General features: G+C 42.3%; 1 protein-coding gene and 1 long non-coding RNA gene across 3 annotated transcripts in view; one reads left to right on the top strand and one right to left on the bottom strand.

Annotated features, from left to right (window-relative positions):
- Positions 1-16,359, top strand: part of adamtsl3 (ADAMTS-like 3) — a 313,154-nt gene that overhangs the window by 280,499 nt on the left and 16,296 nt on the right. The window contains exons 21-24 of the mRNA XM_050052262.1: positions 4,421-5,155; positions 7,604-7,844; positions 13,232-13,359; positions 14,062-14,199. Coding sequence (XP_049908219.1) covers positions 4,421-5,155; positions 7,604-7,844; positions 13,232-13,359; positions 14,062-14,199 — 1,242 coding nt within the window. The remainder of the gene's footprint in view (positions 1-4,420; positions 5,156-7,603; positions 7,845-13,231; positions 13,360-14,061; positions 14,200-16,359) is intronic.
- The window catches only part of LOC126395578 (uncharacterized), a 280,183-nt gene that overhangs the window by 66,143 nt on the left and 197,681 nt on the right, over positions 1-16,359 (bottom strand). The gene's annotated exons all lie outside the window — the stretch shown is intronic.

The raw sequence follows: 16,359 nt of genomic DNA on the forward strand, positions 1-16,359 counted from the left end.
CGCTTACGCCGGAGAGGTGGAGCTGGGGCGCGGCAGAGGTGAGCTGGGATCCCCGATAGGAGCGAGGGCAAAGTTTTCCCGTCTTGTTGTTTCATTCATCCCCAAAACAAACACATGCGCGAGCCAGGTAAGCGTCTTTACGACAATACGCGCTAGAGCTCATGGGAAATGTAGGCTTCATTCCGGCAAAACACCGGTTTTGTCCACAGGGTCGCCAAAATCAACTCAAAATGAAAGTTCCTTGTAGGAGCTTTAAGGAGAATCTTTTCCAAATGCAGGTGGTGCATCACTTCCTTCAGGAGGGCAGAATGGTTAGGAGCCTGTGTTTGATCCAGTTTAATAATATCAATCTACGTGCTAGTTGGGTCACAAATAATATCAGATTATGAGCTGGTTAACACCACATCAGAACCTTTAATACCAAAGAGTGTGGTCAGTGGATCTGGATCCACAGGTCCTACAACAGTCACACGCTGGACTAATATTTGGATGCATTTTACAGAGCTTATTTTTGATAAGTGAAGTCTATGCAATATTTTAGATTGCAAAAGTCAATGTCTAGCACAAACTGAGGAAGAATGTACCAGTAATTGGGCTTTTGTCCATGACTCTTCCGATATAGCACCCCCCAAATATTATATATAAAAATTACTTTTACCAAACTACTTTGAATAATCTAGGGAGGTGGTACAATCAGATGTGAGCCACATTTTTTAACAGATTTGAAAGTTCTGGGTTCATTTATAAACACTGTGTACACACAAACCAGGCCTGAAAGAGCCTCCCAATTTTTGATACACACATATTTAGTATGGATCCTACGCATTGTTTTATGAATGAGACCCCTGAAAACTACTAACTACTAAAGCATTTCTTGTGCCATGTGTATCATCAACATATGAATATGATATTCACGTCTGTAAACATCCTCCCAGTTTTTGAACATTCATTCAGACTGTGGTCTGAAGTTGCACGACCAAGTCCTGAGTTGTTATAAATACTCTGGTCCCCCTCATCATAGCTTGCTTTTGCTGAGACCTCAAATCCAAGACAGGAAAGGAAAATACTGACAAATGCTGTTTACTGCCTGGCCTCAGACCTGTGATAAGATGTGACACACCAAATCCCCCCCTCACTCCACCACTGCATGCTCTGTACACTTTCCAAATCCACTTGGCTCTGCTCTTGTAAATGCTGCTCAGTTCAATACTTGTCCACAGTCTCGCCATGCTTCACCCCCTTAACCTCATATCAATGCAATTCTTCAGGTAGAAGTGGGTAAAAGTAACAATACAAGACACCAGTGTGTCCACCTCACTAACACTCTGATGGATCCCAAAGCCAGTGGTCAGCAGGCCCATCCATCCACTAATAATTACTATGGCCTTGAACTTCTATCCCATTTTTCAAGCCATGCTCTAACTAAGCAACTTCTGCTCCCCAGATGTTATCTCACAATATTTTATTTGACTTAATGATGTCAAATCTATTTGGCTACTGCCCTTTAGCCCAGGAGTTCCAGGGGAAGGAGATGTTTGCATTTTCTCATCGTCTACGTATGACCATCAATCAGTTTAATTTACAATCACCAGTGCTCACACTGACCCAAACTGCTTCCACTGGTCAGGATTTATTCTGTGTTCAGCTGACGAGTGTAACAGTGCACAAACAAAGGTGTCACACTGATGGGCCCTCGTCTGTCTCCACACTCTGTGGAATTCACTTAAGTTATATATGGTACAGCGTATGTTGTGTTAAACACAGAGGGCCTCCTTACTTACATAAAATGTACATCACTTTACAAGAGGTCAGATAAATGATGGCACATTTGTGCCCAGGGGTTCTGGGGAAGACCTCTGAAAGAACTTCTGTACAATCATGATCATTTTTTTTATTTGTGAACAAATCTATATGTGCAAATGCCACAGAAAATGACTGATAGAAACATTTACATTTTTGCATACACAGTATACCCCTCTTTGTTCCTCCCCATGGCTGCATCCCTATTTAAAGCACCCCCAGCTGCCAATTCAGGGGTCTGCCATGGACTGTCCCAAAATATGTCTTCACCCTTCACCTGTCAGGTATATAAGAATATACAGGTCAGTGTAGTGTGAGGCTTTTGTCTGACTGAATGAATACTGCAGACTCTGAAGCCAAATTATCTGTCAAACTGGGGTTACTTCGGGAGAGCCCCAAAGTAAGTACAGGTAAATTCTGAAACCTCCCACGTCACTGTTTACGTCACACGCTGAGCTACACGTTTTGTTACTTCCTCACGCCCCCCATTGCCCCGAAAAAGGCGCATTCTGTATAAACAAAAGTAGGCAGGCGGCAAAAACAGCAACTTTTCATGCCACTATCCCAACAGTGAAAGCAGCAATATTTCGGGGGAAAAAAAGCCACTTTTTGTGACTCTATCCTGGCAGGGAAAGCAGAGATGTCTCTGTTAAAAACAACCACTTTTCATGCCAAAATCTTTGCACAAAAAGCAGCAATGTCTTGGCAAAAAACACCAGTTTTTCGTGCCACTATCCCGGCAGGAAAAGCAGAGATGTCTCTGCTAAAAACAGCTGCATTTTGTGCCAAAAAAGCAGCAGGAAACACAGCGATGGATCGCTACAAAACCTAAAGCTGGTGCCTAAAAAGTTGCTTAAAAGTCGGTTTGTTGTATGTTGTTCTTGGACAGTAATCTGCAGCTTGACAGGCGTCTTGCCTAAGTGTCACACCACCAACTATTCCCTCCACCTTCGGATGACATAATCAGCTCATTTATTTTGTCACTTTAGAACGTTGATATGATACATATGAAACATGCAAATATAACATATTTTTAAACCTCTGAAAGCCAAATTTACTGCAGCTTTTTCCTGTTTCTCAGGTGCCAAAGTGACACGTTCTGCCTCAAACACACTGTATTTATCAACACCAGGCTAGAGTCACAGTATGCATGTCATTTAGGAGAACATTTGTAAGTTGCGCTTCTATTTATTGCAGGTTGTGCAATTTTCTACTCAGTTTTACGGGTGAAGTTAACCACCTATGAAGAGCAGACGTAAAGATAGTGTGAATGTAATTTACAGGAGCCAGAATCAAGGTTGTGGTTGTACAAAATAGCAGTCGAGAGCTGCACTGTATCAGCAAGTAGCAAACTAATAAATAAACGAATACAAATACGGGCCTTTATACAACTAGAACCAATTCTTAGAAAGTAGAAAATGGAGCAATAATTAATGAATATTGATGTGTTTATTTTGTAATAGCAAACAAACCCTGGCCTGGACAGAGTGTTTGTGTTCATAAATTTTAATTTGAACTTGGCCTTCACTGAACTGTAAAAATCACTACAGGCTGCATGTTTCTTTTATGGAATACTTTCTTCTGCATTTACCTCCGTATTAACATCAACATCATCCCCATCTCCTCCTGCTCCACTGGACCTGCTGTTTCAGTCGTCACTATCAGTTCAAGTCAGGACAACCTCAAATCAGTAGTTATGATATTCAGAACCTTTTCAGAACTTTAATGAGTTCAGTTTTGTAAGTTAACCTCTTCAACTCCGCCGACCACAGACCAGTACCAGTGGAGATCCCAAAGTTTTCAGAGTCAGAGTGTCAGACGGTTTTAAAAGACATGTTTAAAGAAAAATACATTATTCATTGGTTTGAGTGTGAAGTGTTGAGGTCCAGTTACACCAAGCCAACAATGAAGAAGTGGTGGTGAAGAAGGCAGACTGCTGCGTCACCTCAGGTTGCCTGTGTCACAGTCAAAAGGTTGCACTTGAACACAGGCAAAGACTACAGCTGACGGCCAACCAGCACCAAGTGCTGCGTCTGCGTGAGAGGAAATAACTCTCCACACCAGCAGATGGTGGTCGTCTGTATTCGTCATTCAAAAAGGGGAAAGGGAAGACTGACAGATTTAAGACGCTATTTAGCTGGGGAGCACATTATCAATGCAACACAATGTTGAAAGAATAAATGATATTTACCATGCATCAGTGAACAATAACAAACAATTACAAACCATGTCTGCTAAAGAATATAACAAGCTTATTTTGATCCCACGCACATGTGACTTGAGTCGGTTGTTTACTTTCCTCACTTTAATTTTTCTTCTTGTGCGCTGAGCTGAACTGTTAGTGATTTCAGGTATCAACGGGCTGACCCCACGACCCGGCCCTGGATAAGCGGATCGAAATGGATGGACTCTCACTAAAATTAGTGTTGTTTCTTCATATATGGATTAAAGAAATTATATATATTGTCTTATTTAGTGATACTTAGAGGTATTTTTAATTTTTAATTGTGCTCTTTTTCTTCTCTCTCTTTAAAAAACAGATTCACGCATTGACTTGAAAAATTATCTGCATTAAAAACAGCTTCTCGTCTCTCTTCTTCTCTGGTATTTTCTGCAACAGAGCACAAGAAAGAGATGAGACCCAAAAACACCCAGGAGAAGAACCAGGTCAGGCAGACAGTGAGACATCCACCAAAGGCCAGAGGCTATGAAGAAGGGGTTAAACAGTGTCCAGCGCTCCTGGGTGTGCACCAAATCTACATCCAGACACGCAAAGAGAAACGCCTCCACCTGACCGTCGGCGGCCACGCCTACCTCCTCCCCAACACCTCCCTGGTCATCAAATGTCCCGTCAGAAGGTTCCCCAAAGCCTACATCCGTTGGTTCAAAGACAGACGCCCCCTCCCCAGCTCTACACGCCTGGCCGTCACCAAATCCGGCTCTCTGAAGATCCACTTTCTGGAGGCAGAGGACATCGGGGTGTACAAGTGTGTCGCTGGACCCGCCTCAGACATCTTCACCCTCCAGCTGATAGGCAGTGACAGAGGGTCAAGTGGCAGAGCGTCGACTGCCAGCCCCAGTCCCAGCTGGGAGGAGATGCTGCCTAGTTGCCATTGGCACTACTCAGTCCTTCAGCCGTTCCAGCCAAGAGTTAGTGTGTCTCTGCTTCCCCCTGGTGTCCAGGAGGCCTCGCTGCAGCCGCGGGTGGAGGAGAGACTGATTAACATCACCCTTCAGGCTGACAGAGGAGAGATCCAACAGGAGCAGGCCTCAGAGCTCATCTCCTCGCTGCTGACCCACATGTCTGCTGCACAGCTCTGGACCAGGACCACAGAGGGAGGAGGACAAGCTAAAGGTAATTATAACCCCGGCTGCCTCTGCTGTGCAGTGTGTGTTTGACTTTGACGCTGTTGTTAAAAACATTAACTGAGATGCTCTTCTTCTCTGTGAGACTCTTTCCTCCACCACCTTGTAATGTTAATCAATGTTTATGTCATCACTTGCATATTTTTGAAATGTTCTGATAGAAACAGCATGTTGTGAACAGCCTTTTGATGGATGTCTCATTTAAGTCATTTATAATAATAATAATACATTTTATTTATATAGCACTCACCGAAACCAGAGGTCCAAAAGGGCATTACAAAGAAAACATGCAAATCCAAATTCATATAAGCACACAGTGCAAGAGAAGGAAACCCTGAAACCATGAATAAACACATAAATGCCCACATGCTGAAAAAATTACCTGAATTAAAAAAAAAATACTTAAAAAAGCCTTTTGATGAACATTTGATAAAAAAAATAAAACTTTTTTAGATGTGAATCAGAAGAGGTGGTTAGCACTGTAGCTTTACAGCAAGAGGGCTCCTGGTTCGAACTCAGGGTGTGGGACCCCTTTTATGTGGAGTTTGCATGTTCTCCCTGTGTCAGCATGGGTTTCCTCCAGGTGCTCCAGCTTCCTCCCACAGTCCAAAGACATGCAGGTTAACTGGTGACTCTAAATTGTCCGTAGGTGTGAATGTGAGTGTGAATGGTTGTCTGTCTCTATGTGTCAGCCCTGTGATAGTCTGGTGACCTGTCCAGGGTGAACCCTGCCTCTCACCCAGTGTCAGCTGGGATAGGCTCCAGCCCTCCGCGACCCTTAACAGGATAAGCGGTTACAGAAAATGAATAAATTATAGATTGAATAATAATCGTGGTAATCATACATTTCAGAATATAATGGAGACAATGGAGGTGAATGTAACTCGATATTGTGGATTTCCTGGACCATTGTTTTTTGTATCAAGATGCCACACAGTGTAGCAGGGCTGTAATCACCTCCTTAACATTGCGGGGAGACCCTTTTCAATGTACACCTTCTGCAGCCTAACCCTCTGGGGGTATCCCCCCCCATACATTTCTAAAACATTAAAATCTAAACTGACCATTTTAAAGCAATTCGACACTACTGAAATGAAAAAAAAAAGTCCACGTTAAAATCTGTGCAAAAATCTTTATATTAAGAAAGTTTTTAAAATTATTATTATAAAGATTTCACACTGATTTGATTTAGCGGAGGCTAATGATGGGGGGTGCAACTTGATACTTTATGAATACTGTGGGGTACTAGTCCCCTCTAAAGTTTAATGTGTTTACACTCAGGCCATTGCCACTCACAAAAAAAGTCAAAAACAGGATGCTGTTCTCAAATTGTCGTCCTTTTTTAACGTTTCTTTGTAGTCAGATTAAGCCTTGTTTAGGTTACAGCCAAAAAACTTGAGACATGGGCAAGCAGTTGGGAGGGCTTGAGGGCTTTCTATCAGAAAGGGATCTTTTTGTTAAGGTTAGGAAAAAAGTTCTGTCAGAAAGGACTGTCTTGGAGAAAGCCTACAAGAAAAACTTCAGCATGACATGTCTGCAGCAGCATGTCCACAGTGTGACTACAACTAATCAGCTGAAGCTGCTACACTGACCCCAGAAGCCAAGCTGGTGGGCACCACACTGCTTAACACTATTTTTATGCGGCCATCCGCATCACTCCAACAGGTACAAACTACATAACTGTGTAAAAAACGACAAATACAATCTGTTTAAAGTTGAAAACCTCACTGTCTAGTTAATATAGTCTGTGCTTCCAAACCCTGCATAAACCAACTGCATTATCACTTGGCAAAACTCAACACACACAGTGAAGGTGGCAGCGAACACACACTACAAAGAAGGACCCTGTGCCGCAGGTGAAAACCCTGCTCTGCCTCTGTGGCTCATCACTTCCCTGCCCTCTGTATTTCAGCCGTTAGTCTCTTCATCCCAACTGTTCCACTTGCAGTGTAACAAACCCGAAACTTGTTCAAACCCAAGTTTATAAAGAAACCAAATATTGTCAGGGGGGAGGTTGGGGAGATGTGTGCTTCTGTGTACGTCCACTGAGAGCAATGAAAAAACTCCAGTCAGATTCCTTGAGTGTGTACACATACCTGGATGATGTAGAATATTTTCCTGTCTTGGAATGATGCAACTATATGTATAAAAAACAAAAAGAGAAGAACATGGAGTTCTGGATTTGTACATTTCACTCAAACATCACGAAGCTTCACTGAACAGGTGAAATCAGGTGATATTAAAAATAAATGATACTGTCAGACAGAGAGGAATAAAACAATTCAAAAAACCTCAAAGCTGCTAAACCCATGATTTTTATATTGGATCAGATGACTGTGATGTCAGAGATGTTGCTCACAGTGGTGAACACACAACTCTGTTGTTCTACTGGGTCTAAAACTTTTGTATCTTATGTTTGTGTCTGATTTGCCCACAGACAGACTGCCCAACTGGTCAGAGCGCTCTTCACTGGAGACAGCTGGGAGCAGACCAGTGATCATCAGACAGCAGCCGAACCTTCCACTGACCTTCCAGAAGAACATCAACATCAGCATTGGACAGAGCGCCCTCCTCACCAACACCACCCGGTCACTGACCATACTCTGTCCTGCAGAGGGCGTCCCACCTCCCAAAATCAGCTGGACCAAAGATGGAGCGCCGCTGCAGCAAACTGACAGGTAACATGCTGAGACTGCTGATGCCTTGCAAACTTTATCGAGGTATTTTGATCATGTTATTATATGCCAAATAACACAGCAGAAATACTTTACTGAATTCGGTCTTGCAGAAATAATCCAGATCAATACAAAACATGACTTGGATTCATCTGCTCATGTTTTTGTCCATCTCTGGGTCAGGATGAGTGTCTGCCACAGACAGGTTTTTAAATTCTACTGGCAATGGTGCGTCGATGAAGTGCCAAGTAAAATAGTTTTTAATTCCTTGCTGGAAATGATAAAACACCTGATGTAAAGTCTGTGCACTGTACTTCTCTCTGTATGGTATTTGAAGCCATGTTGTTCAGTGTCCCAATAAGCAGATTAAAATGAATAGCAAAATAGTTTATTTATTTAAATAAAGGTTGAATAAACCTTTTTTTAACCAGAAAAAAAAAGGCTTCTGCTGCCACAACTCCACAAGGTTTCCCTCTCTGCTGGAATCCCACACATTTCTTTTAGTGTGTTTTGCCTTCATGGCGAGCTGCTATCCGTCTGTTTGGATTTAGCTCCAGTGCATCACTTCATGCTGCATTTCCTTTGGTTGGTTTGATAGACGTAGGTCGTCACACAGTGAGATGGTTGACGTAGGACCACCGTTTAAGAGCCATGACCAGAGATATCACCACGTTTCTTTCACATTGCTCATCTTTTGTTTGGGACAGCCCAAAATCACACAGTGTATACCGGGCTTACTGTAGCTGTAACTACTATACAGGGAGTTTTGAGTATTTGGTGTTTATATGTCTGTCTGTCTGTCTGTGTCGATGTTGTCACAGCTCCAGCGTCACGACAGTGTAAGATGAAGTCACAAAACTTTACAGGTGTGCAATGGGGATCAAAAAGAAGGCTGAGTGATGGGTGTAGTCTGAGCAAGGGCACTGGAAATAAGGAAGAGGTCATTGGTTTCTCACTTCATGCCCCTGGCTCACATTCATTTTAAGTTGTGGATCACAAAATCCCAGCAGGAGTGATCACACCGCAGGATGGTCTCTAGTTTTTTTTTTCTCTCTTATCAAATATGTTTTTTGATAAAAGAGTTTATATGGTAACACTTTACTTGAAGGTATCTACATAAGGGTGACATGACACTGTCATAACTATGACATGACACTGTCAAGAACTTGTCATAAACATTATGTACATGTCATAAACGTTTATGACTGCTGTCATTAAGTGTCATTCGGTTTTTGTAATGACAAGTTGACATTGTTTGGGTTGTCTTCATTATGACAACTTGACATTAATTAAAGTGACATTACCAGAAGATGTCTTTGTCATAACAATAATAATCATTATGTCAACTTGTCATAAACACAAAAAGAGATGCATTTCTTGTTAATGTCAAGTTGTTATGACAAAGACATCTTCTGGTAATGTCACTTTGATTAATGTCAACTTGTCATAATCAAGACAACCCAAACAATGTCAACTTGTCATTACAAAAACCAAATGACACTTAATGACAGAAGTCATAAACGTTCATAACATGTACATAATGTTCATGACAGGTTCATGACCGTGTCATGTCATAGTTATGACAGTGTCATGTCACTCTTATGTAGATACCTTCAAGTAAAGTGTTACCATTTATAATAACCAGGTCCTTGGTCCTGTGGCTCCAGACATCACATTTGCAGGCAGCTACACAGTTGTAGTGTCTCTGTTACCCTGCTCCAAGTTCTTAGACCACTTTATCTGCAATGCATCTCAGTTTTGGCTCACTGTCAGTCACTGGAATTGGATTTCCCCAAGTGTGTCTATGTAGCGCTGATTAAACACGATGACATCGCCAAAACTGTCCAGTGAGTGAGTTACCTGCCAATGACCTAATGTTGACTCCTCTCAGTTTGTTTGTAACGAGTCTATTATGAACACAAATTGGACCAGAACACCAGAAGGAGACAATCTGTTTATTCCTTGGATCAAACCAAACGAACTGAACTACAGTACGTGTATAAAAGCAGCTCCCTGCTGTGCCTGGAGAGTCTGTGTACAGAGAAACTCTTCAAAATATGTTTTCACTGCAGGTACTTTAAGTCCTACTTTGAATCAGTGTGATCACAGAGGATCTCCAGTGAATCAGACACAGATTTAATTAAAGGTGAATATTGGTTATCAGTGTATCAACAAAGCACTTTATTGGTCCAACTGTAGCAGACAGTTTCAGACTGGTTCCTCTGCTGGTTCCTCGAGGCAGGCTGAGCAAGATACAGCAAAGTAGGGAAGTACTGTGAGTCACTTATACTGCATGAAGTGTTCACATATCAGGTTTTATATTATTATGTATAGTCTCCAACATCGCAGCTTATTAATATTTGAAACGAGGGGCACATGGGGTGAGCGGGCAGATTTCAACAGTGTATCGGTGTCATCGGTTTTGCTTCCTTAAATTGGTCCAGGATTGTTGAGACAAGCTGATGCTCTATATTCCTGAATTGTGATGCACATTTTGAACAGCTAGCCTGCGGATGCAGTGTGTGGCATTTCCAGTGGCACACTAGTGAACTGTGCTATTGAATTTCTGTCTCATTGAGCAGCTCTGGTCCTATGAATATTGATGACCTTTTGTAGAAAAATATTGAATGTGAGAAGGAAGCAGACCACACACTTTGCAATTTTGGAACTTGCACTCTTTGTCGAATAAAATCCACATCCCGTCCTTTGGAAAAAAAAAATGTATTTGCTCAAGTCTCAGGTTTGAAATGCAGATTGAGGTTTGAGAGCTGCCACTCACTGCTACTTTCTCATGTGTGGGAGCAGGCAGCTGCATATGGAAGCCATCACCACTACGCTCAAGGCCCTGTCAATCACACCATGACTGACTGCTGTGGAGAGCGTGCTTTTCTGCATACCTTACACAACATGCCCTGTTTTGGATTTCTCCAGTCTTCCCTCTTAGCGGGCACTGACAGTCTCTGGAGTGTGCGCTGGTTCAAACCTGCTGAACTGGGCCATGTATGGTGATAGGTTTGCTGTTCTGGCTCCAAGATTCACTTTAACCATCTGGCTTTTTCTTAACCATTTCGTCTGATTCCCATGTTATCTGCTCTGTTTGTGCACTTTCAACACGTCCACTTGGACTCAACAATGAACTGATTAGAATTTGTTGGTACAACACTTCTATTTCTCTCCCAGTTTCAAAGTGGGAACAGGAGCTCTCCATCACTCCCAACTCAGACTTCTGGCACCAAATCTGCAAAAATAACTGCAAAAACTAAATCATCGTAAAAACAATCCTCCTAAACTGGAAAACAAGAAATCAACTGAACATAACCCACTGGAAGAACGTGTTAATAGATCAAATTTCAATTGAAAAAATGTCTGCATAAGTTAATCACAACATACCCCGTTTCAACAAAATCTGGTCCTCATTTATCAATAAATTGACCACTATAGATACCTGACTCCTTTTTTCACAGCACCACACAATCCATAGCATCTTTGGTACATGAACCTACACTGATTCTATTATTTCGAACATAAATAGATAATACATAATACAAAACATAACTACTCTATATATGCTCACACACACACACACACACACAATCTCCTTACATGCATACATCTCATTCTGCCATGAATATAATTTTGTCCTATTCCCTTCCTCCCTCTTTTATATTCGATGTTTACTGTTGTTTTGTTTGCTTTGTGTTTGTTTTGTCTGTTTGTTTGCTTGCCTGTATATCTGATTTGTCTGTTTGTCTGTCTGATTTGTTGGTAACTGTGACCTCATAAAACATTTTTTTTTTAGCCAGTGCACAGTGTATTTCTGGGGATGTTTCGGTCCCCAGATTTAGCAGAGTGCTCTACTCCACTCCTTTGTTTCATGCAGCTCTCCAGTACAGGCAGCTGCAGACCCAGACCCAGGGTGAATCTGAGTGAGACGGAGGCAGCTGCCTGGCTCTCACTACAATACTTATTCAAGTAACACTGGCGGTCCCGGAGAGTGAGTGACCTGACATGGTGCGTTGGTAAATTCAGTCTGACGCTCTACACTAAAATGAGAGCCCTGTTGGTGGAAGAAACGCAGCGTTATATTTCTACATGAATGAACCAACGGTCCAGTTTGTGTAAGAGTGCGCTCTCACACGGAACGAATCACTCACATCTTCGTCCTCCATTGTCTAAAAAAAATTCTAAGAAAAATTATATTTATTTATTATTATTCATTATATGTCTGGAGACTCGGAGACCAACCAGTTCTCTTGTGCTTGAATAACACTATAACGCTGTTCAGAAATATGCACTGGAAGCAGGATATAGATTGAAACAATGAATGTACCAAAGCAAAATTTTGAAACCGGGCCCCTCTACAAGACAGGGCCACATCATTAGGCCATAAAGGTGGACTGGCCTTATTACTTATTATTGTATGTGTTATTCAAAACACCAAAAATCTACTGATGCACAGTGACCCTGAGACTGTTGACCCCTGAGCCCCGGGGTTCTGGGGCTCTGGGGCCTCGGCTGTCTGCTGTGCTCAGTTGGTGATCCAGCTTTGAGCAGACGTATAAAGAACTGTGAGTGAAGGGTTTTTTGGAGTCTCTGAATTTATTTCTTTTCACTATTGATGGAGCTAGCCTCTGTTTTCGGTGTAATCCCGTCCTGGATGATCTGCTCTGGATGCACTGAGATGAAACTGATGCCAATCTAGCAGACACTTTTCCCAAAATGTCAGACTGCTCTTTTAATCTGACAACAAGAGAGAGAATCTTAGTGGAGGAAAGACAGACACAAATTCAAAGCCAGAGTGAGACTTGATTGACATTTCCAGGACCTGTGGGCTGTGGAGTTTAACACAGTGTTCTACATTTGCCCTTGACTTAGTTTTATCAAAGCAGTGAGGCTGCGGAGTGAAGTGAGAGTGATAACAGCTGAAGCTCTGCTGAGGTTGACCTTTTAAAATAACTTCTATCAGATTTACTGGGGGCTGTCCTGTCTGTTCATTCAAGGGGGAAAAGTTCACATTAATTAATATTTTGGAGAGAAAGCGGAGCAGAGAACGATTCATTTTTGTTCTCATAATCATTTACTAACAATAGTGTTGATATGAATGCAGGACCAATCGTGATGGAGTCTGTGTGGTTGGATGGAGTCTGATGAAATACATTTACTCACCACTTGATAGTCACTCTGTCTTTCTGTCTGTCTACAGCCCTGTAAAATGTGAACAGATGTATTGACATTAATCTAATTTGGAGTCCTCATTGAAAATAAATTTCAGAGCCTCTTAACTGAGCCACTCTGTTTTCACTTTTCCTTTCAGAAAGTAGTGTAAGCAACGTTTTTGGTCTGAATGTATTTGTAGGAAAAAACAACCTGTCTTCCCTGTGTGTCTGCAGGGTATCCTGGGAGATCTCCGGAGGACTCCACATCCTTCAGCCCCGAGCGTTCGACAGAGGCCAGTACACATGCACAGCTGCCAACACACATGGCTCAGACTCTGAGTCATCTGTGCTGCTGGTGGCAGGTGGGTCCTTTGTTTTAGATACACTTGTCCAAGTTTAGGTTTCATATTACACACATCTTCCTAATTGGGATTTCATATTTCTGTCATCGTAATACATTTAGATAAGTTTAAAATAAAACCTGTTTACCTGACATTACACACGTATTTGTAAAGCACCATGTGTGCTCACCTATTTGCTCTGATAACTTAAGATCCAGATGTTAAGGAGGTTTTCACTGGGAGCTGAATCATCTTCAGAGGTCTCTTCCTCTCCAAAACAAACGGACCTGGTAATTTAAACCGGTAAAAACACTGAACAAAGCAGCTTCACATTAAAAAAAAAAATCAGTGTTTTTCTGACGCTGCTAATCATAAAGGGGCTGAGAACTCCCATGGCCAACGCAGAAACCTGAATATCCCTATCTAGAGCCAGTGTTTGGTTTGTCCATTCTGAGCTACAGTAGAAACATGAAAAATATATCCCCCTAAATCCTACACACTGCACCTTTAAAAGTTCCTTTAATTAAAGAACACATCATTATACGTATTTCTTCCACTGATTTCAAACCTGTGCCAAGGCATCTTCTTTATTATATAACCAGGATTAGCATCAGTAACTTTCTAAAATTCATGCATGAGTAAGATTATGCACAAATGACAACAGCACTGTGAAAGAGATGAAATGTTTTAAATTCATTTCTTTCTTTATGTGTGACACTTCAGAGCCGCCAGCCATCACTGTGTCATGGAGGAATGTCTCTGACCATGGGGTGGTGTTGGGCCACAGCTTGAGGGCCAAGGTTGGGGGACGAGTCAGTGTTCGCCCAGGCGCCAACCTCACTCTGGACTGCCCCGTCACTGGTAGGTCACCATATGTCATAAATAATTATTCCTTTAAAGGGCCAGTTCACCCAAATTAAAAAAGCGCATCATGGACTTGAGTGGACTGCGGTTATTTAGTGATCTTATAATGTGCTTCTCATTCACCCACTCACACGCTGATGCAAGGTGTTGGCACTGGGAGCATTCTGTGGCTCAGTATCTTGCCAGGGATCGAACCGCTCCACCTCCTGAGCCACAATGCAATCAGCAGCAATGAAATCAGGTGTAGTGGTATCTCTTATATTATCAGAAAGATAAGGAGGTTTTATTGTGTTTTACTACGGAGCTGGCTGAGTTCAAGTTGCTGCTGCTCGCTTTTGTAGCCACGGGGAGTGAGGGGGGAGGACAGAATGTGATTTGAGGCTCCATCCAATGTTAGCCATGTAATCATGAACTTCAATTAGCTGAAACAGGGCTAATGATTAGCAGAAAGCTAAATTATTAGCAACATTTTCAATCCATCTCTGAAACACTTCATCAATATTCATTCATTTCCGTAACCGCTTATCCTCTTGAGGGCCGCCGGGGCTGTCCCAGCTGGGTTCACCCTGGACAGGTCTCCAGACTACCACAGGGCTGACACATAGAGACAGTAAACCATTCACACTCACATTCACACCTACGGACAATTTAGAGTCACCAGTTAACCTGCATGTCTTTGGACTGTGGGAGGAAGCTGGAGCACCTGGAGGAAACCCACACGAGGAGAACATGCAAACTCAGAAGCACAGAAGGAACCAGGAACCTGGAACACTCTTGCTGTGAAGCGACAGTGCTGACTACTAATCCACCGTGCCGCCCTCCGCCACATTTTATTTACTTTATTGTTAGATTCTTTATTAAACTCTCTTTCTCATAAGTCTGTCTTCCTTTTTTGGGTTGCTTTCCAGTGTCAGCAGTTGTTGTCAATGCTGGAATAGCTTCTAATAGATTCTCCCTCATTGAAACAGGCTTCCGCCGAAGGAACGTGCACGCACATCTGCATTTTTAGAACAGCCAATACAAACGTCCTTTCTCTGAAATGACTTTTGATCGGCCAGAGTCAGAGTCATTGATCAAAGGTCAAGATAGTGCAAACTCCCAAACATCAAACAGCGTTGGTTTGATGTCCCATTCAATAACCGAGCACTGCAGAAATCTTGGTGTCATTTTCAATCAAAACCTAAGCTTAAACAAACACGTCAAATCAATGGTTTAATCCTGCATCCGCCGTCTCAGGAACACTTCAAGGATTAGACCATTTCTTTCCACCAAAAACTCTGGAAACCGTTATCTACACCTTCATAACTTCTCGATTAGTATTTCCTTGCTCTCTGGCATCTGTTTAAAAAAAACCCTCTTCCGCCTTCAGCTCATTCATCATTTTTGACTCGGGCTAGGAAACATGACCACATTTCCCCAGTCCTTCCCTTCCTTACACTGGCTACCTATTGCTTTGAGAATAGACTTAAAGGTATTATTGATTACTTACAAAGCCCTATGAAGCCTTGCTCCAAGTTATTTATCTGATCTGTCATTGCCCTATGTCCCACCTCGCACCCTGAGATCCTCGGATGCGCCGCTCCTTGTCATTCCAAGGTCTAGATTAATTCGCAGAGGTGATGGAGCCTTTGCAGTCAGAGTTCCTTGACTTTGGAATGACCTGCCTGAGAAGGTCAGAGCTGCAAACTCTGTCTCATCTTTTAAATCACTTTTAAAAACCCACTTTATTTAAATGCTTTTTGGTGATTTCACTTTCATTTTATGACATTTTAGTTCATTTTACTCTGTGTTTTACTACACTCACCAGCCACTCTATTAGGTACACCTTGCTGGTACCAGGTTGGACCCCCTTTTTAATTCTTGGTGTCACAGATTCAACAAGGTGCTGGAAACATTCCTCAGAGATGCTGGTCCATATTGACATGATGACATCACACAGTTGCTGCAGATTTGTCGGCTGCATGTCCATGATGAGAATCTCCCGTTCCAGCACATCCCAAAGGTGCTCTATTGGACTGAGATCTGGTGACTGTGGAGGCCATTGGAGTACAGTGAACTCATTGTCATGTTTGAGATGATGTGAGCTTTGTGACATGGTGCGTTATCCTGCTGGAAGTAGCCACCAGAAGATGGGTACACAGTGGTCATAAAGGGATG

This window comes from Epinephelus moara, chromosome 1, assembly GCF_006386435.1.
Source record: "Epinephelus moara isolate mb chromosome 1, YSFRI_EMoa_1.0, whole genome shotgun sequence".
Taxonomy (NCBI): domain Eukaryota; kingdom Metazoa; phylum Chordata; class Actinopteri; order Perciformes; family Serranidae; genus Epinephelus; species Epinephelus moara.